General features: G+C 44.8%; 2 protein-coding genes across 4 annotated transcripts; both read right to left on the bottom strand.

Annotated features, from left to right (window-relative positions):
- Nucleotides 1-64: 64 nt before the first annotated feature.
- Nucleotides 65-9,766, bottom strand: LOC121534220 (CRACD-like protein). Of its 3 annotated transcripts, none has more exons than XM_041840794.2 (11): nucleotides 9,568-9,766; nucleotides 6,013-6,089; nucleotides 5,640-5,796; nucleotides 5,383-5,518; nucleotides 5,124-5,285; nucleotides 4,806-4,874; nucleotides 4,481-4,675; nucleotides 2,854-4,339; nucleotides 2,523-2,567; nucleotides 647-1,248; nucleotides 65-471 (listed from the first exon to the last, which is right to left on the bottom strand). In XM_041840794.2, the coding sequence occupies exons 2-11, from the start codon at nucleotides 6,059-6,061 to the stop codon at nucleotides 307-309; spliced, it is 3,066 nt and encodes a 1,021-aa protein (XP_041696728.2). In that variant the 5' UTR covers nucleotides 6,062-6,089; nucleotides 9,568-9,766; the 3' UTR covers nucleotides 65-306. The 3 variants fall into 3 exon arrangements, with proteins under 3 accessions (XP_041696728.2, XP_045061795.1, XP_041696729.2); XM_045205860.1 differs by having other exon boundaries at nucleotides 3,001-4,339; XM_041840795.2 differs by lacking the exon at nucleotides 2,523-2,567.
- Nucleotides 9,767-12,636: 2,870 nt separating this feature from the next.
- On the bottom strand, nucleotides 12,637-19,335 carry LOC121534218 (testis-specific gene 10 protein). The gene is given in 21 exon segments (XM_041840790.2): nucleotides 12,637-12,865; nucleotides 12,982-13,134; nucleotides 13,266-13,370; nucleotides 13,555-13,757; nucleotides 13,867-14,034; nucleotides 14,256-14,441; nucleotides 14,535-14,564; nucleotides 14,859-14,969; nucleotides 15,361-15,529; nucleotides 15,687-15,742; nucleotides 15,927-16,081; nucleotides 16,182-16,275; nucleotides 16,277-16,298; nucleotides 16,465-16,616; nucleotides 16,734-16,811; nucleotides 16,946-17,131; nucleotides 17,254-17,409; nucleotides 18,346-18,554; nucleotides 18,736-18,892; nucleotides 19,014-19,079; nucleotides 19,196-19,335. Coding segments are annotated over 18 exon segments (2,136 nt in total). The 5' UTR covers nucleotides 18,427-18,554; nucleotides 18,736-18,892; nucleotides 19,014-19,079; nucleotides 19,196-19,335; the 3' UTR covers nucleotides 12,637-12,834.
- Between the last annotated feature and the right edge of the window lie 982 nt (nucleotides 19,336-20,317).

Raw genomic sequence — 20,317 nt, 5'->3', positions numbered from 1 at the left:
CTCTTGGTTGAGGATGTAGTGTTGTTATATGCAGGAGTATAGCATCAGTCTGGCCAACGTGAAATATAATTAGTTTTTTTATTTCATGGTTGAAAGAGTAAGGCACAGAAATGGGAAAGAGGTTTTCAACTCATACTCTGAATCTAGTAGGTTCAAATTATACAGTCAGCACCAAATCATTATTTTATCTTATTCTTACTCTCTTTAGCAACCCCCTTACCTCCCTCACACACACACAGACACGCACGAGCGCACACACACACACACACACACACACACACACACACACACACACGTGCATTTCTCTTAGTCCATAGTCTTGTCACTCCAGGCCAGAGATTTCCTCTTGGCAAGTTCCATCCAGGTTGGCTGACCCCGGTGTGACAATGATGATGACGATGTAGGGGGTGATGAAGAAGATATCTCAGGCTTTGCGATTTGAATCTCAATTTGACCATTGCCAGATTTCCCCTAAGATAAAATACAGAGATGACATATTACTAACTAAACTGGCCACATTACATCTTAGTTACAAAATGAAGACTTACTCTGATTGAGTCAGTCGTTTTTCCTCACCACGTGAGCTGACCAGGAAAAACGTCTGTCCCTAGTGGGGGCACAAAGCACTGACAAGTCAAATATTTACCATAGTCCCAGTCGAGAGTGCTCTGTCTGTCCATTTCTCCACAGGCATCTTCTCGGCTCTCTTTAGAGACGTGGCGGATCTCTCAGACGCTCCTCGTAGAGTTGGTCTGGTTGGCATGTGAGGCTGGGAGGACGGTTGTGTCAGCTGTTGAGCTGTTCCTTGTGGTGTTAGTTGTGATGCTGTTTGTGTGTTAGGCTGTTCTGAAGGTAATGTTTTGAGTTTAGCTGTCAGTTGCAATCCCCGTAGGATTGGTCTAGTCCTTGGTATTGGTTGAGAGGGTAGTTGTACCACTGGGGGTGATGTTTGTTTTTGTGAGGCTGTTTTTGTGCTTGGCTGTGATTGTAATGGAGGTTGTGTTGATGGCTGAGCTGTTGGTTGTAATCTAGGCTGTGGGGCTGGGGTTGGAGCTGGCCGTGGTGATGGGGTGTACTGGGGCGTTGTTGTCCCCCCTGTCCCATGCTCTGTCTCTGGAGTGAGATGCTGTTGGAGACTCCTGGTCTTCTCCCGGGCCATGGACATCCAGACAGGCTCTGATCCAGCTGACCCATTAGACCCAGGGGTCTCAGCCCCTCTCAGAGCAGGTCTGGATGATGGGCCTTTGTCTGAGGAACAATGGGTGACATTATTTAAATCAAATCCAACTTTATTTAAAGTGTATTTAAAAGATACTGTGGTGTTTGAGGACTGGAGTTGTGAATCCATGATTTCATCAGATCATCCTTATTTATATTGTGGTTAATTTGGTTTGCTCGATATTGGCAATATTATGATTGAGGTGAAACAGAGATCTTTTTAGAAGCAGTGTTATACAGTGCCCCTGTAAGTATTGGGACAGTAAAGCATTTTCTTTATTCTTCTTTTGGCTCTATACTTCAAACGTTTGGATTTAAAATCAAACAATGACTATGAAGTGCAGACTATCAGCATTGACTACATCAAGCTTGTGGTTACAAAATTGTACATTTTCGGTTTGTTTTGGTTGTGTTTCAGATTATTTTGTGCCCAATAGAATTGAATGGTAAATATTGTGTCATTTTGGAGTCACTTTTATTGAAAATAAGAATAGAATGTTTCTAAACACTTATACATTCATGTGGATGCTACCATGATTATGGATAATCCTGAATGAATCGTGAATAATGATGAGTGAGAAACTTACAAAAATTGTAATGTTGAGAGGTTAGCATGTCTTGGGGCTATTATATTTGTGCATCTGTAACTTTCTCACTCATCATTATTCACGATTCATTCAGGATTATCCGTAATCATGGTAGCGTCCACATTAATGTAGAAGTTTAGAAACATATTATTTTCTTATTTACAATAAAACTGACTCCAAAATGACACAGTACATTATTTACCATTCATTTCTATTGGGCACAAAATAATCTGAAATACAACCAAAACAAACAGCAAATGCATCCAACAAGTTTGTAGTCACAAGCTTGATGCAGTCATTGCGTGCTAGAAATATGGGACCAAATACTTAACTTTTTATAATAAACATATAAGGGAATTAGTCCCAATACTTTTGCGCCCCTAAAATGGAGGGGCAATGTACAAAAAGTGCTGTAAGTTTTAAACGGTTCACCTGATATGGATGAAAATACCCTCAAATGAAAGCTGAAAGTCTGCACTTTAACCTCATAGTCATTGTATCATTTCAAATCCAAACTTTTGGATTATAGAGCCAAAGGAAGTAAAAAATACTTCACTGTCCCGGTAATTACAGAGGGCACATATAATTATACACATCTGGATCCAGTTTTGATTGGAGTGGAAATTGCCCACTCTGATTCAGAAGTGCTCATTATACTCTACCTACCGGTGGATTATCATTAGAGAAGTGTTAAGTGGTTTTGTAGATATATGTTACCTGGGCTTAAAAAGGCATCTACTACCAGGTCAGTATCATCACCATCTAAGGATAGAACCAAGACAGTGCCTAGAGGTGAGTACATGCTATTGAAGAGAGCCTTCAGTAGACTGACATAGCTGAACCCTTGTGAGCTAGAACACCTTGTTAGTGCAAAGTTAGTTAGTGCATAGTCCAAGGTAATAGTTATTAAATATAGACTCAGCGATATGACGTAGATGCAGAAAGTAAACAGCATAGTGGGTCAATTTCCTCAACAACTCAGAGCGTTGAAGCGCGAGGCTCAACTTCTCCGCTGAACCATCTACGACGTTTTGGAGGACATACGTACCTTGGTTCTCTTTGAGTCTGTTTCTGTCAGGGGTGTATGGGGGGGTGGCAGTGGACGAGGGGGGGCAGTCTGACACTTGTGAGGGGCCCTTCCTCAAAGCCTTATTTGCAAAGTCACCCCTGACCTTTGAACTTGTGTCAATTTCACCTTTGACTGGTTCTGCAGTTGTCATGGCGATGACCTCCACACTATGACTCTCAACCCTGAATTCTTGGTCCCTTTGCAAGCGATACTTCAGAGACTGAGAAGTTGTGCGCAGCTTCACTCCGAAAGCACTCCTCCTCCCCTGCTCCTGATCATTCTCCTCCTTTCTCTCGCTCTGTCCATCCCTTTTCTCTCCTCCCTTCAGTCCTGTCTCCTCCACTACTTCTACCTCTGTTTTTACTTTTCTCTCCTGAGGCGAGGGTTGTGATTGGTTTTCCTCCAGGCCTTTAAATGTGGCCTGCTCTGGTTTTACCCCTTGCCTACGGACAGAGCCCTGATCAGGGTTCTTGGCCACCAAACCCTCCCCTCCCTTTCCTTCTCCATTCATCTCCTCGTCTCTCGTCCCTGTGTGGGCACTGCCAGCGACGCTCTTGGAACGCTGTCTCAAGGAGGAGGTGGAGAAACTGTTTGCTCCAGGCAGTGTGTCTTCTTGGCCAGTAGGTGGCCCTGTAGTCCTCTGCACCAGGTCCAATTTGGAGGTTTCTTCATTAACGCCCGACGGTGGGACTGCTGTAGTTTCTCTGACAGACTCTCTCTCAGAAGCAGGTCTCTGTGTTTGTTTTATAACGCAAGGGGCAGGGGTAGGTCGAGCAGAGTGGTGTGTAGAGCTGCTGGTGTCTGCTAGGCTCAGACCCTGTGTGTTTCTGCTCAACCTGTCTCTTTTGTTAGAGGTGGCTGGGGTCATATTCTCTTCTGGCTTCTCTTTTGAGGGCAGTTGATTTGTGGTGGAAGTGACATTATCTGATCCATACACAGGACTGAGAGGCATGGAGAGGGTCTTTTCAGATGTAGAACCAGGCCGACTTCCCTGGTCTGAATTATCCTGGATGTCTCTCTTGTCTTGACTTGGGTGTGTATGGATGACTGTACTGGGTTGTTTGATCCGGATAGGTTCCTGGGGCTTCTGTGGCTCCTCCACTGCTGCTGAAGGGGAAGAGGACTGGCTGGGGGTCTCCAGGATGTAGTTCTTGGTCATGGGCTCTGGAACAGAGGAGAGGTCTACCACTAATGACATATCCTGGAGGTAGAGAGGGTTGGTGGTGACGCGTCCCTCTGGTTCGGAGGACTTTTGTCTCTGTAATACCGCTTTCTGACCACCAGGGGGTACTGACTGCCAGGGCTTCTCCTCAGAGTCTTCTGGAGATGAAGAGAACGGTCGCTCCCTCTCCTCCTCTTCCTCTCTGTCCTCGTCCTCCGTTCCGTCCTGCTCTTCCTCCCTCCCAGACAGGGGCTGGTCTGGGTCCAGATCACTCAGGCTCTCTGAGCAAGGTCTGCTTGCTCTCTAGTAATGACACAGACAAGATAAGCAGCCCCTTAAACCGTGGTCTTATATTTACACTGTAATTGAAGTATTAGAGATTTAAATGCTGCCCAGTGCCCACTATGTGGTGTTTTGGTGTTACATTATACAGTGAGATCTTACCGGGGGACCTTTCCTTCCCTTGGCGCTGGCCCTCTGGTTCCTGGGTTTGACAGACATGCGGTGACGGGCAGCAGAGCTGTCCAGACTGGGAGTGTACTGGGCTGGGCTGGTGAAGTCCACTGCAGGGGAGGGCTCCGGATCACAGAGGGAAGCAGGATTCGGGGAGAGAGGACGGGACGAGGGCTGGGAGAGGCACTGAGGAGAAAGTAGAAAAGCACATTAACAACTGTAATGGACCCAACAAACATGTTTTCGGTGAAGGTTGTTAGGATGATCAGTATGTTAATGTGGGATGTGGTGTAATACAGACAGGAAGTTGCATCACCTGCTCCTCTTCCTCACTTCCTGTCCCTGCTAAACTCAGAGAGCTATGGTGCCTGTGAGTGTCAGGGAACTGGGGATGGAATGGAGGGAACAGTGTCAATCAGTCAGTCACACTGATGGTGGAAGAGTAATGAAGAAGGATGATGATAATGATGATTACATTGTGTTTTGTTTGTAAATGTACCAATAGACACTCCTGACTACAACAAGGTTTGTTCTCTAAAAAATAGATGTTATCTCAATGAGACTGTCCTGGTTAAATACAAGTTAGATAAATTGTATCTATGTGTGTGCAGTGCATGTGATCAGCCCTAATCACCTTGTAGGAAGGCCCCTGTGCTGTTCTGTCATGGAACACAATATCTGGAGGGCTCTGGGGCAAACCATCATCCTCAGAGGTGGCTCCGGAATCTTCCAGTCTCTTCCCAGGGATCAGCAAGGGGGGAGGGCCCAGACGCATGTTCTGCTGCTGCAGCTTCAGCTGCCCAATCAGAAACAGTCCATGTGTGATGAGCACACTCCTGGACCAATCACAACAGTATTTTAGACTACAAGGACCCTCCCACCTACAGACTCACCTGCAGTTCTCGTATCCTGCCATGTACGTTCTCCTGAGACAGAATCCTTGTCGGTTCAGAGGAGCTCTGTGATTGGTCAGCCAGGAAGATGCTGTCATGTGACAGAGCTCTGGACCCCAGTGTCTTCGGACCGCCCCTGTAAGTGACACAGGTCACAAACATGTTTACTACATATATACAGTATTTCCCAGTGAGCATGCTACTTATAAACTTGATATGGTACTATTTCCAGTGAGTGAAAGAGGTCAGACGCTTACAGACAGTCATCCTCTGAGTCGTCGACCCCCGGAGCTATGACATCAGCAGTGACATCACTTGCGGACTGGCTCTGCTTTATCAGTCCTTCGGTCTCCTTCCACTTCAGACGGCCAAACAGACGACTCTTCAGCTGCTTGAACCGAGACTTCTTCCTCCCTGAAACCACCACAAAGTTACTGTCCTACACTTGGTTTTGTTTGCAGAGTCAGACAAGAGACTTGCTGTGAAGTTCATTCCTGTTTGCATTGCATAATGCAATGTGTATGTATGAATGGTGTATTGTTAATGAATGATTTGCTAGCTACGTATGTCTGTTTACATTGGTTTATGCATGTCAATCCTTTAAAAAGAAAGAAAACAGGTGTGTTCTACCTGTAAGCTCTTCTCCTGATCCCTCCCCTTCCCCAGCGTTAGTATCCATGGCAGAGACTGGATTTAGCTGCTCTTACCTAGGAAGAGAGACAGGGCAAGACAAAAATCATTCAACGACATCGTATTTAGCAACGCCAGAGGGTTCTGTTTGAACAATGGCTATTCTTGTGAGCCATTCAGGAGCCAGTAGACTGCAGGTTACAGCTCACCTCTATCACACCACTCCCTCCCAGGACAAAGTGTGCTTTCAGGACTGGCCTCAGTCTTAATGCCTGAGTACTGTACACACACTGTCAGATATACCTCTATATGCCCCCCTGGTGATGTGGGTTGGAGCCCTGTCTCGGCCACCCTCTGTCTATGCCCCTTCTAGCTGTCTCCCTCTACATTTCCTGCTCTACTGTCAAAAATACAAAACAATCGAACAAATAAATAAATAACAATATATGTTTTAAACATTGTCTGTCAACACAGATTTTGGAGTTGTCCTATTTTAATAACAGATTTATTATCCTATTTAATAATATCACATTTTATTATCCAGCCAACTTTGTCTTTCCAGAGACAAAGACTCTTCATTGATAATAAATAGTTTCACACACCCTTTTCCTTGAACCAGCTGATAACACCTCTAAACTAAGAGCATGTTGGCAACGTTTATGAAACCTAACAAACCTGATAAATGGTTTACTTTATATCAGGCGTTAGATATTAGCTTTGCTATTGTCATTGTTCTAGCTATTTATAGTTAATAAATAAGCTCTTTTAATTTGATGTAACATTTTCTCAAGTCAAGTTTGCCAGTTCAGCGATATTGTGTCAGCAGCTCCAATTAGTTTCAACAGCATTTCTCTTTCGGCAGATATTATGGAGCGTTTGATTAGAACAAGCCGACCAGACAAGAGGCTTTCAGCTCCTGTGTTGACTTTGCGCCTGGAACTGAATAGGAGTTGCCTAGCAGTCCACTGATGACGTGATGTGACATTAAATAACAAGGAGACAAATTAAACATGACCTGAGTTCAACCTTTCCCAGACTCATCATCCACACACACACACACACACACACACACACACACACACACACACACACACACACACACACACACACACACACACACACACACACACACACACACACACACACACACACACACACACACAATGTCTGAAAGAAGACAACAAAAACCAGTGGTTCACCAAGGTTCTAAGCACTCCCAAACTCCTCCAATCCATCTTTCTCCAAGACGTATACAAGCAGGGAGAACTCAGGGAGAAGAGGGATACAAAGGTTAGTGCACTGAACCCAGCCACCAAACCCCATACAGCAACCCAGTCTAATACAGCAACCCTGCTCTGTATCTAGTTGCCAACTGGAAAATAATCGCTCTGCAGAGTAGAAGACTAAAGGTCGGTGCAGCCCACTGAGCAACCCAACTACTGAACCACACATGGCAACCAGGCCTTGTACCCTGGTGCCCAGCAGAATGGATATCTGCAGAGAACAAGCCCAACAATAGAGAACAGCAGGGGTGCTGTCTCTGGTGAAATCCTATCCTGCAGCTACAGGATATTACTGAAGCTGGCTGGCCAGTCCTGATCCAGCTGGCTACAAACAGCACAGTACAGATGCCGTATATTAATCTGTTGTTGCAGGAATTGTAATTTCCACTTAAAAACTTCAGACTTGATTTGCCCTAATGATAAATGTATTAACCCCTACAAAACATGTCCATTAATTATAATCCAAATAACAATTCACATGTCCTGTTGCTGTAGGATTATATTCATGCTGTTTTAACTGGCTCAAATTAAGACACGGCATCTGTATACTATGTAGGAGCTCTGTGGTAGAGTTCAGCTAACTATCCTCCTTGTTGGCACCAAATGTTCCATGATTAAAACATTCTAATTTGCATTGTAACTAGAAGTATCAATGTCTCAGGTGTAACTTTTAGTGTCAACATGGTGTCCACTGAGATTCTAAATCAAGCCAGGACACTGTATAGGATGGCTGGCTATCCATGGCTCTGTTGATCTATGGATCTGGCGAGGATAAGCCTGTGTATTACTGTTTAATGAGATGATGAACTTGTGTAACCTTTTAGACCTCACACACAGCTACGGATGCGACACATCGGGTGCTCTAGTGCCTGTAGTGACGTCAGCATGGCAGGCTGGTCCCCCAAGGCTATAATGGAACCCCACAGCTGAGCTACTGTGTAGATAAGAGGAAACCATTAACTTTTTACAGCACCACGCATTCAATAAAATAATCTCATTAAATGGTTCGGGAGCATAAATGAATTCGGGCCATTTGAATCTAAATAGATTTCGCCCGTAGGCAATGAGTGAATCATTCACTGGAATTGGCTGTGAAAATAGACTTGAATTTCTAAAGAACAATAAACAAAGAAATACATAAATTAATATAAATTATTGTAAAAAGTTCAAATTATAGAATATCTTAACATCTTATGACCTGCTTACCACAGGAGGTTGGTGGTACCTTAATTGGGGAGGACGGGCTCGTGGTAATGGCTGGAGCGGAATCAGTGGAATGGTATCAAATACATCAAACACATGGTTTCTATGCGTTCTATGCCATTCCATTTGCTCCGTTCCACTCAGCAGCCTCCACTGCTGCTTACTTACCATGTAAGTAAATAGAAACCAGGTACCAACATGGTCCCTCCCTGGAAAAAGCCTCTATAAAAAGGAAGTGTGACTGATAAGACCTACGTAACAGCACTGCACAATGAGAGCCAAGGGACTCCTCAGTGAGCCAAATAACACAAGCCCAGGGGACCTGACACTTCAGCAGCCATGCTCCCCACACCACAGCAGTGCAGTGAACACATGGAATAGTACCTGTTGATAATGGAGGGACTAAGGTGGAGAGGTACCCCCTATAATCTATCTCTGTGTACTAGTCAAAAGCAATATGAACCAGAGCTCATTGATTTTGTGCTATCCCTTTGATAAAGGTATTTTAACCAAACAGCCGTTATGAAATCTGATTGTCCTGTGAATGATCAGCGATTACACTGATCATATTCACAACCAGCATTATGCTTTATATACAGAGTAGTGTTGTTTACCAAAGGCAGTTTTATTACATGACAATGAAGGATAACTTATGAAAGGCAAACACTGTAATGGCAATCATCCCTCTTTCTAGATGAGTGCACAGTGGGTTTTTACAGACACAGTTTGAAGTTTATCTGTAAGCTTTTGTTTTGGCAGTGGAATAATCACACAGGATCTGTTTATTTAGGTCGTCAGACACGATTTGATTGTTATCAGTTAATCCCCTTTAGGAATGCAGAACTCGTGCTGAACACACTGTAGTTCAAAGTTCAAAGGTTATGGAACAAGAAACAGTTGAAATACTGTCCAACAGCAGGTCAAAAAAATACCCCAATAATGAAAGATTACGTTGCAAATTATCTTATCAATTAGCATCTTTATCAACAGATACAACTGTTTGGGGGGTGGTTTCTAGGTCAGTTACAGTAAGAGTCAGCTCAAGTTCAGTCGGGTGGAATTGTCTTACCCTGTTACTGAAGAGCAGCTGCTTCTTCCTCTCTCTCTTTCTCTCTTTTTCTGTTTTCTCTTTCTCTCCAAGGGGAGGATGTGTCCTTCCACGCGCACGCACTCACACACATACAAGTCCTCAGCCACCTTACTCCACAACCATCTGCAAACGAACGGAACGAGAGAATGAGAGGTGATAGGAGAGAGGTGATAGGACAGAAAGGGAGAGAGGGAGTGGAGAGAGAGATCAGAGAGAGAGAAAAGAGAGAGAGAGAGAGAGTGCAGCTGCAAGGATAATGTTCATAGGATTAGTGACAATAGTGTCAGTCAGTGGAACGCTGTCTTAAATGAACCGTGTACAGAGAACAAAGAGTTGTGTTGTTCTGCATCATTCATCCCTCCTATACCTTTTAGGGTATTAGGAAACGTCTTTAAAGTTAGAAATGTGCGAAAGTATTCCCATTCAAAAGCATTTGAATGTCTGAATGCAGTTACGTATCTCAGTATGTGTTCATAAAGAGTTAATAATTGGAGTGAATAAGTCACTTTTCTCAAGTACAGTTCATAAGTTGTAATTAGTGACCAGTTCTAGGCATTGGGTCTACCTTATAGCCTCCTGGGTTTACCAGGTTTCTATAGGATGTGATGTTTTCACCCCTCTGTGTACTTTACTGTTCAATCCTGTGACCCGTGTGTTATCTAACATGATTCGGACTACTCCAATTCAAGTACATTGTTACCTGAGTGAAACATTAGCCCTGGGCCTTACAAAAGCAGCCAAGGCAGTCCCACCCACCCAATCAACGATTAGGAGTCAGACAGCCCACCTCTCTGACACCACTACCTCCACTTCCTCCCTCACTGGACAAAGTGTGCTTAATAATAATATCTCTAAGAGCGTTGCCTTATGTTGCCTGTACGGGCAAAGGAGGAACCTGCACACCTCAGCCCAGCAAACATTGGCTACCAGAGTTAGATATGTCCAATATCCTGGGCTTTACTTGGTACAGTGATGCTCCCCTACAAAGAAGGCTAGTGTAAACATTAACCTCACTGTCATGGTTTCTAGGTGAGTGGTGTGGCAAGGGAGAGACTAGCTAGCATCTGTTCGATTATTAACTATTTATACTGAGACCCACTTATTTATTTCATATTCATGAAGAATACCAGATCCAGGTGTTGCAAGGTACAGTATCTTCCCAATGTAATGCTTTTCACATCCACCTCTCAGAGTTCAGTGCATTTCTCAGTGTTCTTCACATACATGGAACAATCAATGGCAACGTCTGTTGATCCGCAATTATGGGATCACCATGAAATTGTTTAATTTTTACAAGTTATGTTTTAGTTATTTATCAGACGCTCTTATCTAGAGCGACTTCCAGTTAGTGTATTCATCTTCAGATAGCTAGGTGGGACAACCACACATCAGTCATAGTAAGTACATGTTTCCTCAATAAAGGAGCTATCAGCAAAGTCAGAGCTAGTAAAGGTTCCTCTTGCTGCTCGGTAGGCAAATACCATGGTCTTGTAGTTGATATCCATTCTACAACTTCTATTTCTATGTAGATGATTTCTGCCATTCTAGAGAACCGCTAGAACAGACATCATCAACTGGATTCAGCCGCTAGACAATTTTTTCCTGAGCATATGGTCAGGGGGCCGGAACACAATTACAAATAATTTGTAGACTGCAAATTGACCGCAAGAAGCCCAAACATATCTAATATTTGACTAAAACATAATCATTTCAAACCTTGCTTACATTTCTATATGATCACATATACTGTGTCTCTCTATTATGCGTAGGAATTCTTCGGAACAGATTTCCAAAATTAATCCAACAATAAAATAAAATACATTTAAAAAATTGTTCAGAAAACTTGGGAGGGACAAATAAAATCACCCACGGGCCAAATTCAGCCAGCGGGCCGCCAGTTGGGGAACCCTGCGCTAGAAACTCTGCTCTCCTGCATCCTGTAGTCAGGCAGCAGCCTGGTAGCAACCTTTGGATAGTCATTACCCTGGGCGGGACCCAGCCATTCAGCCTACCCAACATACCTCTGAGACAGAACAGGAGTGTTATGACATGAACACACCTGGCACACTGCTAGTCACTCCATGAAACTAGACACACATGCATGCACACACACACACACACACACACACACACACACACACACCAATTTCTACAGAACAGCCCCACAAGTATAACTAGCTGGTACACAACACTGTGTATTTTCACTGTTCTCTCTCTCTCTCTCTCTCTCTCTCTCTCTCTCTTTCCGTTCACCTTCCCTCTTCAGGGCTTTCCTATTTTTAGGCTGAAGGTGGCCCTGTTCTCCTACACATTTTGCCATGGGGCGTAGAGAAAATGTTGCAGTTTTAAAGCAAGTTTGCAGCAATTCTACACATTTTTCCATTTGGCAGAGAGAAGATTGTATTAATTTTGCCATAGGGTGGGGAGATATATAGCCCTTTTTAATCTGAAATCTGAGTGAGAGGGAATAACAATATCAATGGGGGCCCCCGGTTGATAATTCGACCATGATTACTATAAGTTTAGATGGCTAGACTAACTTACCAATCAAAAAAATGTTTGGCTGACATGGGCTTATTGAGTGACTGTCAGTGACTGACATAACAAGAGAACAACTGCTGAAGCACAACCAAATTTCTACTTTTTCTAGCTCTCAACATTAAGTTGAGAGCCCGTCTAAAATAAATAAAAATAACACATTTGTCAATTGATCCGCGGTCCTACAAAAGAGGGGCTGTGCGGACCACCAGTTTCCCATCTCTGATTTAGAGAACAAAGCAGCCCAGGGGTAGAGACTGAGTGGCAAGTTGAACATGTAGCCTACCATTCTGCAAGGTTCAACTAACTTATGACTGAAAAGTAAACCAGAACGAAAATTATTATTTTTATTAAAGCACTTGTCTCAGACAATTTACTAAAAATAGAATACATTATGAAATAACATAATTTCCCTCTTTTAGCTGTGTTTCATTTTAATCAAATCTTCATAAAAAATATACTGAACGTTCACTCAATTCACAGATTAATACACACAACCAAACACAGTGATGTCAGTTCATTTGTGAAATTTAATAAAACATACATTTGAGATAACACTTGTTCTATTTTCGGTCTAGGAGTGTTGTTCTGAACCTGAGGTCCTCACGCGGATCATGACATCACAGGGTTTCAGTTGAAGAATGACGTCATAGCATGGTGAGGACTAGAGAGAAGGTTGGGTTGTCTTTCCTCCTGAGGGAGATCTGTTCAGTCGTAGAGGTCCTTGAACCCCAGGCTCCTGTCACCACACACACACACACACACACACACACACACACACACACACACACACGGTGAGATGTAGAAATATATGTGTGTTGTATTCAATGTGAGGTGTTCAGGGAGGGGCCCCACCTCTCTGGGGATCTCTCTCTGGACAGGTGGTCTGGGGTGGACCACAGGGGCCTGCTGGGGCTGAGGGAGCGACGCTGGTGAGGGGAGGAGGGATGCAGACCAGAGGACGATGATGACAGACCCTGACGACGCAGCTCCTGCACTGCCCTCTCCCTACGAGAGAGAGAGAGAGAGAGAGAGAGAGAGAGAGAGAGAGAGAGAGAGAGAGAGAGAGAGAGAGAGAGTAAAGCACAAGCCAAGCCTTTACGACAAGCAACTAGAGACAGACAGACAGGCAGACAGACCTCTCAAACCGCTCAGTGGATAGCTGTCTCTTGGTCATGTCCAGGTCAGCCTCTAGCTGTGCCGAACGAGTACTCAATGTAGCCACCTCCCTACTCTGAGAGCTCCTGAGAGAGAGAGAGAGAGAGAGAGAGAGAGAGAGAGAGAGAGAGAGAGAGAGAGAGCGAGAAATGGAAATTGAGTTGGAGATGGATAGATGAAAGAGAAAGAGGGAGAGAAACAAAGAGGGAAGCTGTCAAAACAGACAAACAAATCAGAAACCCTTCCAACAGCGACCAAGTGTCTGCTTACGCCTTGCTGTCGGCCGCGGTGAGTTTGTCCCTGAGCAGCTGGATCTCGGTGTGTCTCTCCTGGGAGCTGAGCTGTCGGTGTAGCTCCTTCTCCCTGGTGGCCACCAGCATGGACTCCAGGCTCTTCATGCTCAGACGCTCACTGGACAGCTGCTTCCTGAGCAGCTCCAACTCCGAGCGGTACGCATCCAGCTCACACTGCACCTACAAGCACACACACAGTGTACTGTTAGCATACACACACACAAACATAAACATCCTGACATATGCGCACACACACACACACACACACACCATCCCCTCCATGACTCACAGCCTCCTTGCTGGCGTCCAGTTTGACACAGAGCTCCCTGGTCTTCTCCAGGTCAGTCTGAGTGGCGGTGTGTTCCCCCTGGGCCTGTCTCAGCTCCTCCTCGGTGTGCAGCAGACTCCTGTTGAGCTGGGACACCTGGCTGCTGCAGCTCCGCTCTGCAGACAACGCCTAGGATACACACAACTATAGGGGTCCAGGGTCGTGTTCATTACGCACAACATGTTAACATGTTTGCGAAACCTTTTACACATAAAACTAAAATGAGCTTTTGTTATTGGCCAACTTCAGGTTGTCCCACCCTGTTTCAGTCCGTTTGGTGCCTAATGAATAAGACCCAGTGTGTGCCCAGTGATAATCCCTAATGATAGAGACAGTGAGGGTGGACCGACCTCCTGCAGACTGGCCTCCAGAGCCTCCACCTTCTCCCTGAGTCTGCGTCTCTCCGTGTCCGAGGTCATCAGCTCCAGCCTCAGCTCGCTGATGCTCCCCTCCGCCTGCCGCGCCTGCCCCTCCCAGCTCTCGGCCTGGGCCGAGCCACGCCGCCGAGCCTCCTGGTGCTCCCTGCACTCCCGCTCCTGGTGGGCACACACACACACACAATTTGAATTCTTTATTTAGCTCCACAATGAAACAGTACAAGTTAAAAGGTCTTGACTATCAATCCCTACCCAACTCCAGTCTGAAAACGTTGATTGCCGCTTATAGTAAGCACAAGGAGGAAAGAAAAAAATAAAGATTTTCAAATAGGAATCGATCTGAAACTCAAAGGCTGCGTTTACACAGGCAGCCCTATTCTGATTATTTTTTCACTAATAGGTATTTTGACCAATCAGATCAGCTCTTTTGCCAATATTTGGGCTAAATATCAGAATTGGGCTGCCTGTGTAAACGCAGCCATAGCTACTCTGGATGAGTGATCGTTTGTTCGACAAGACATAACTAACAGATCACAGATAGAAATATCATCCATTCACAGTGCCAGCAGAGGTTACCTTGGAGGACAGCAGGTTCTCGATGCGGGAGACGTCAGACACATAGTCCTGTACCTTCCTCTGCAGCTCCTGCACCTCCTGGGCAGAGTCCTCAGACTTCAGCTCCAGGGCCTGGACAGCAAAACAAACTAGATTGTACAAAGTGTTTGTGAGATTCTAAAGAGATAATGGCCATGCGGTTTGGTATATCATGAATAATATGTGTGTTTTCTACTACTGTTTGCCCTAGCCAATCACCTGGGATGAAAAACTATTCTGGACCATGAGCCAATGCCATCTAGTCTGGGTACCAGTCTTTTTAGCTAACATTCCACTCCTTGCCAATCCTGTCATTTGACAAATGACACGGAGTACAAGGAGTGGAATGTAATAGCTGAACAGAGACAGCAACCAGGCTACATACCATCCTCCCTAAATAATAAGAATCCTAAAAGGTTGATCATTTCAAAGTTTTAAAATGATAATCCTGACCCTGGTTTGGTCAGAGAGTGCTGTATCTGACCTGGTTGTTGAGACGGCTCTTGTCCAGTTCCTCTCGGAGCTGAGCATTCTCCCTTAGGGTGGCATCCTTCACCTTGGCCAAAGCCCCCAGCTCCTCCCCCGCATCCCCCAGCCTCCTCCTCAAAGCCTCCAGCTCCCGCTCCCGCCCTGCCAGCGCCTCACGAACACTCCTGGGGAACAGAGAGGTCACAACCAGGGGTCAGAGTTTAGAGGTTAACTTATACAGGTGGTGCAATCCATATGTGTCTCTGAGTGAACCTTGGTAGGGTGACTTGGCATCTGATGCTGCTGTGTGAAGCTTTGTGGTACTGGACAACTCAGACTCACTCTGCTGATGTCTCCAGATCCTCAATGGTCAACCTCAGATTCCTGATGGTTTTCTCCTGAAGAAAAAACATGGCAACAAAGAGACCATCACTCAATAACTGATATTAGACTAATGTGTCACATCTCATGAGGTGATATCCAAGTGGACATTTCAACTTCCTAAACATAGTGGCTGGTAGGTATGCTGGCAGGTATTCTGGTGCAATTGGCTGTGTGTGTTGTTAGTGTTCAGTTGATTACTTTGTCGTCCAGCTGGTTGTGGGCTGAATTGAGGAGGTCAGTCTTGTTCTCCAGCTGCTCCTGCAGAGAGTCTCTCCTCTGGTCCAGGTCAGTGATGGTGGACTGTAGACCGCTCACCTCCTCTCTTAGACCAGACACCTGCCTCAGTAGAGAGTCTGACACAACAGATAAGGCTCAGTGTGGTAAGGTTATCTGGAATAGCGTTATTACACACACACACACACACACACACACAGGCAGACCTTGTCTCCTCACCGTTCTTCTCGTCCAGCCGTTTGTTCCTCTCCTGGGAGTTCTGTAGTTCTCCGATGCGGGAGGTCAGTCTGCGCTGGCTGTCACTCAGGGCGTTTCTGTGTCTCACCGTTGGACAGTCTGAACACACACACACGTGCGCGCACACACTTCAAATGATGCTATAAAAGGGATTAAATGGACGCTATAGAAGTAACAGTTCCCACACATGCCAAGTATGTGGCTGATGCAGGAAGTGACTCCCCAACCACATGACTTCATACATCAGTGCTGGTTCCTGGCTTACCTCAGCATGACACACTCGTTCCTGGTCCTGCTGTGTTCGTCCTCAGCAGCGGTCAGCTTCCTGCCCAGGGTGTGGACCTCCTCCTCAAGCCCCATCATGGACTCCCTCATCAGGGCAAGACGGCTCTTCTGGTCCCCTCGCTCATGCTCCAGCTACAGCAAGGAGCATCGCCATGAATTGCAATTAGCAGCATGAACATTCCATTTCAAACGGAGGACATTTAAAGACTGTGTCTGTTCTAGTCATTGTGGTTTTCTCCTCCTCCTCACAGTGAGAATGGCTGTCTGCAGGTCCTCCACCCTCTGCTCCAGATGAGCCCTCTCACTGATGGCTGTCTCCTGAGAGATCTGACAACACGCAACACACATATAGACACTTTCTCTCAGCAGGACACACACACACACTTTCATTGGTAGTCAATAGATGGCCATGCTGGAACACTCAGAAGTAGATTATTATCCAATCTGGTTAACACACTGACCTTGAGTCTCTCCCTCAGACTGTCCCTCTCTGTGCTCATTCGGTGGAGGTCGACCGTGGCCACGTCTCTCTCCGCCTCCACGCGCTTCAGGATGCTCTGAGCTGACACGGTGACACTGCTCTTAGCTGCGCGCGACGACTTGGATTTCAGCACCTCGCGACGCAGCGACGCTATCTCCTGCTGGGCCTAATGACGAATGGGATTGTTACCCGCAAAATGATTTCCCATTAATTTGGAACTGAGCTAAGAAAACGTCTGACAAAATGTGTTTTATTGGCGTTAACTTTTCCTTTAAGAATGGCACTAGCCTGCTGGTAGTGCATGCTGGTCTTGTCTCTGTCGGCAGTCAGAACTTTCACGTTGGCCTGGATCTCTGACAGGTGGCGCTCATACTTATCAAGCATGTTCTGCATCTCGTCCCGCTCTCTCAAGACCCTCATCAGCTCAGAGTCATAGCTGCCCCCCTGCCCAACACAAGGGAACAAGACATGATGTCAGATTTCAAAAGAGTACATCAGCTGTTACATTAGTATCATGACAAAGGGCTAGCAGTCCAGGAGACATTGGTCAGAAATTCATTTTTTTATTATTAATCCGGAAAAAGTCGTATTTGAAGAGTTTATTTACAAAACGCTTTATCCACCAATTTTTCATATTTGTATTTTTTCTTCAGAAATGATTGATTATGGGTACCTTCATGTGTGTGTAAAATATTACTGTTCTCAGTTGTTTAATTCATAGATTTTAGATGTGTATGAAAATGTTTGTTTTTTTGCTAAACGTTATATTGTTTAGCTGGAATGGAATGTTCGTATCCTGTATTTTTGACTGTGATATGTGGTTGTCTCACCTAGCTATCTTAAGATGAATGCACTTACTGTAATTCACTCTGGATAAGAGCATCTGCTAAATGACTAAAATGTCAAATGTAAATGTTTTACATACAGATCTCATATTACTGAATTACATTATTATTTTTTATATTTGTTTTATATTGATGTCACAAATGTATCATTTCTACAGTTCTTTATTCAAAATGTAGTTATTTATTCCATTTGACTGTTTAAAACCTAGCAGTACTACTTATGTCTCTGAGCGTGAGCTGGATCTATAGCATTTAGCAAAAAAACATTATTATTATCTCTCTGAAATGAAACCATCAAGTAATAGATTTTAAACAAATACATGTCTGTCATTGAACAACCCCATGCCATGATTAGAGAGTGAAAAAACACACCAAACATTTCTTTAAACAATAAAAGCTCATTTACCAACATTTCTGAAAATGGATATATAGCGTTTTGGGAGGAAACGCTTCACTTATACATTTAGAACACTGAAGATGGAGGAACAAATGCCTAATTACATTTCAAGTTAATATTAGACAGACATTCCTTTACCTTGACAGGGGGCTGACGGGTGGGGCTGCGGCTCTGGAGGTGCCCCCGACAGGGGCTACAGGAGCACCTGCCCCTCAGCATCCTCCTCAGGCTGTCTGCTTCCTGTCTGTAGTAGTCCCTCTCCTCCTCCACGCTCCGCAAGAAGCTGTCCAGACGAGAGCCACGCTTCCCCCTGCCGCTTGGCTCTGTGTACAGGACCTGCTCTCTCTCTGTAGAACAGCCAACAATGTTCAATCACATTCTGGCATCACATTCTCCACTACCCTCTAATATTAACTTGAAATGTAATTAGGCATTTGTTCCACCATCTTCAGTGTTCTAAATGTATAAGTGAAGCGTTTCCTCCCAAAACGCTATACATTCACTCAGTCCAGCCCCAGAGTAACTCACCTGTGAGGCTGAGCTTCTGCACCAGTCTGTTCAGACTGTCTCTCTCCTGGTGCAACTGGTCCAGTAAGGCCTGCAGGTCCTGGTCCTGATTCTGCTCTACTGTGGGGTTCAGCTGGGTCTCAAGTTCTATTGGTTCAGTGTCTGCCGACTCGCTATCCTGAGACATAGCCCAGAACCCAGAAGCCAGGTTGGATGGTAAATGTAGGCTATTGATTATACTATTTTCTTTATGCCTGTTGAATTAGTACGCAATTTAGTGGTTTCAGTCGTGGTCTTACAGGTGTCACTTTGGTGATAGCGCCCTCTAGTGAAGTGATCTTCCTCTGCAGGTTTTCGATGATGCTCTACAAAACCAGACCCAAGAAATCTTGCATTGATTCATTCATACATTCACTCATCCATTGTGTTCAGAATTCACATCGCATCCCCTCTTTGGCATACTGTATGGTCTCAAGCCTACCTCTGCCTGCTGTGTGTGGTCCTTTGTTGTCTCCAGTGTAGGGCCCTGCTGGTCCTCCTCTTCCTGCAGCTGAGCTGGTGTATTGATATGGTCTGGCTCCTGCTGGTTCCCCAAAGACAGCTCCTCCACCTCCTCCTCCCCCTCCCCTCACCCTCTGCTGAAGCTGCACCTCCTCAGCCTGCACACCAGCCACACTAACCTCTGCAGCCTGACACAGGAAGGGCAATGGGGATTAGGTGAAAATGAATCAAATAAGATAATGTGTCTGTATCAAGCTGATAGACAAAAAACGAACAACAGTGTCTGATTTATGGCACACTGTTCTAAACAGTAAACGTTGTCATGGTAACCAGGCCTTTTCCAAACTTGACCTTGGTCCTTGCTAACCAAAACATTGCATTAAAGTTCCTTATTTGGCGAACAGGTGATTTTAATCTAGCTACTGATTTATTCATGTAATATAAACAGCACTGCATTGCATTTCAAAAGTTAGCTAGTTTGCAAAGTAGTGTCTTCCAAATCACAGCAACCTTGCTAACGCGCTAGCCTTGAATTGTCGAAAGCTAGACTGATTTTATTATGGCTAGATTGCTCGCTAAACATTTAAATAGAATTTGGCTAAAGCTTCTGCTTGTCTAAGTAACACATCAGATATAAACAAAAACAAAACATGGTTGAGAGCGAGATCTTCGACTTACTTTTATGGGTGTAATAGTTATAGCTTTAGCGAGCAAGCAGTTACGTGTGGTAATCTGGATAAATCACTGGGGTTTGCAGTTGTAAAGCCAGAATGGCTCCTAAACCGCTTTTCATATGAGATAAACGTTCTGACCAATCAGATGTTTGGATTTGATCGGAATTCGAGATGCAAGCCAATCAGCAAAGGCCCTTTCTTCATGGTGTGCGTCCATTACCTTGACAACGCAGCGTACCCGGCACTTCACCACACACTGACAACACGTGCTGATAATGTTAGCAAAATATAATGTTAGCCTAGTGTAAATCCAATTCTAAATGCAAAAGGTAGTAGGCATCAGAATTGTTGATTTGACTGCATTGCTCATTGCACTGTCAATCTGTTTTGTGGGAGCCTACCTTTTGTCCCTCTGCAGTACATTATAC

The sequence above is a fragment of the Coregonus clupeaformis genome, chromosome 20 (assembly GCF_020615455.1).
Source record: "Coregonus clupeaformis isolate EN_2021a chromosome 20, ASM2061545v1, whole genome shotgun sequence".
Lineage (NCBI taxonomy): Eukaryota > Metazoa > Chordata > Actinopteri > Salmoniformes > Salmonidae > Coregonus > Coregonus clupeaformis.
The sequence above is the reverse complement of the archived record's forward strand: the minus strand, read 5'-3'. Positions and strand labels throughout refer to the sequence as shown.

Excerpts from the sequence above, each read along its gene's own strand:
- LOC121534220 (XM_041840794.2), bottom strand. The coding sequence starts at position 6,061 with ATGGATACTAACGCTGGGGAAGGGGAGGGATCAGGAGAAGAGCTTACA. Across the intron at positions 5,519-5,639 it reads GACTCAGAGGATGACTGTCT|GGGCGGTCCGAAGACACTGG; the intron begins GTAAGCGTCTGA and ends TGTCACTTACAG. Across the intron at positions 4,875-5,123 it reads CACAGGGGCCTTCCTACAAG|TTCCCTGACACTCACAGGCA; the intron begins GTGATTAGGGCT and ends TTCCATCCCCAG.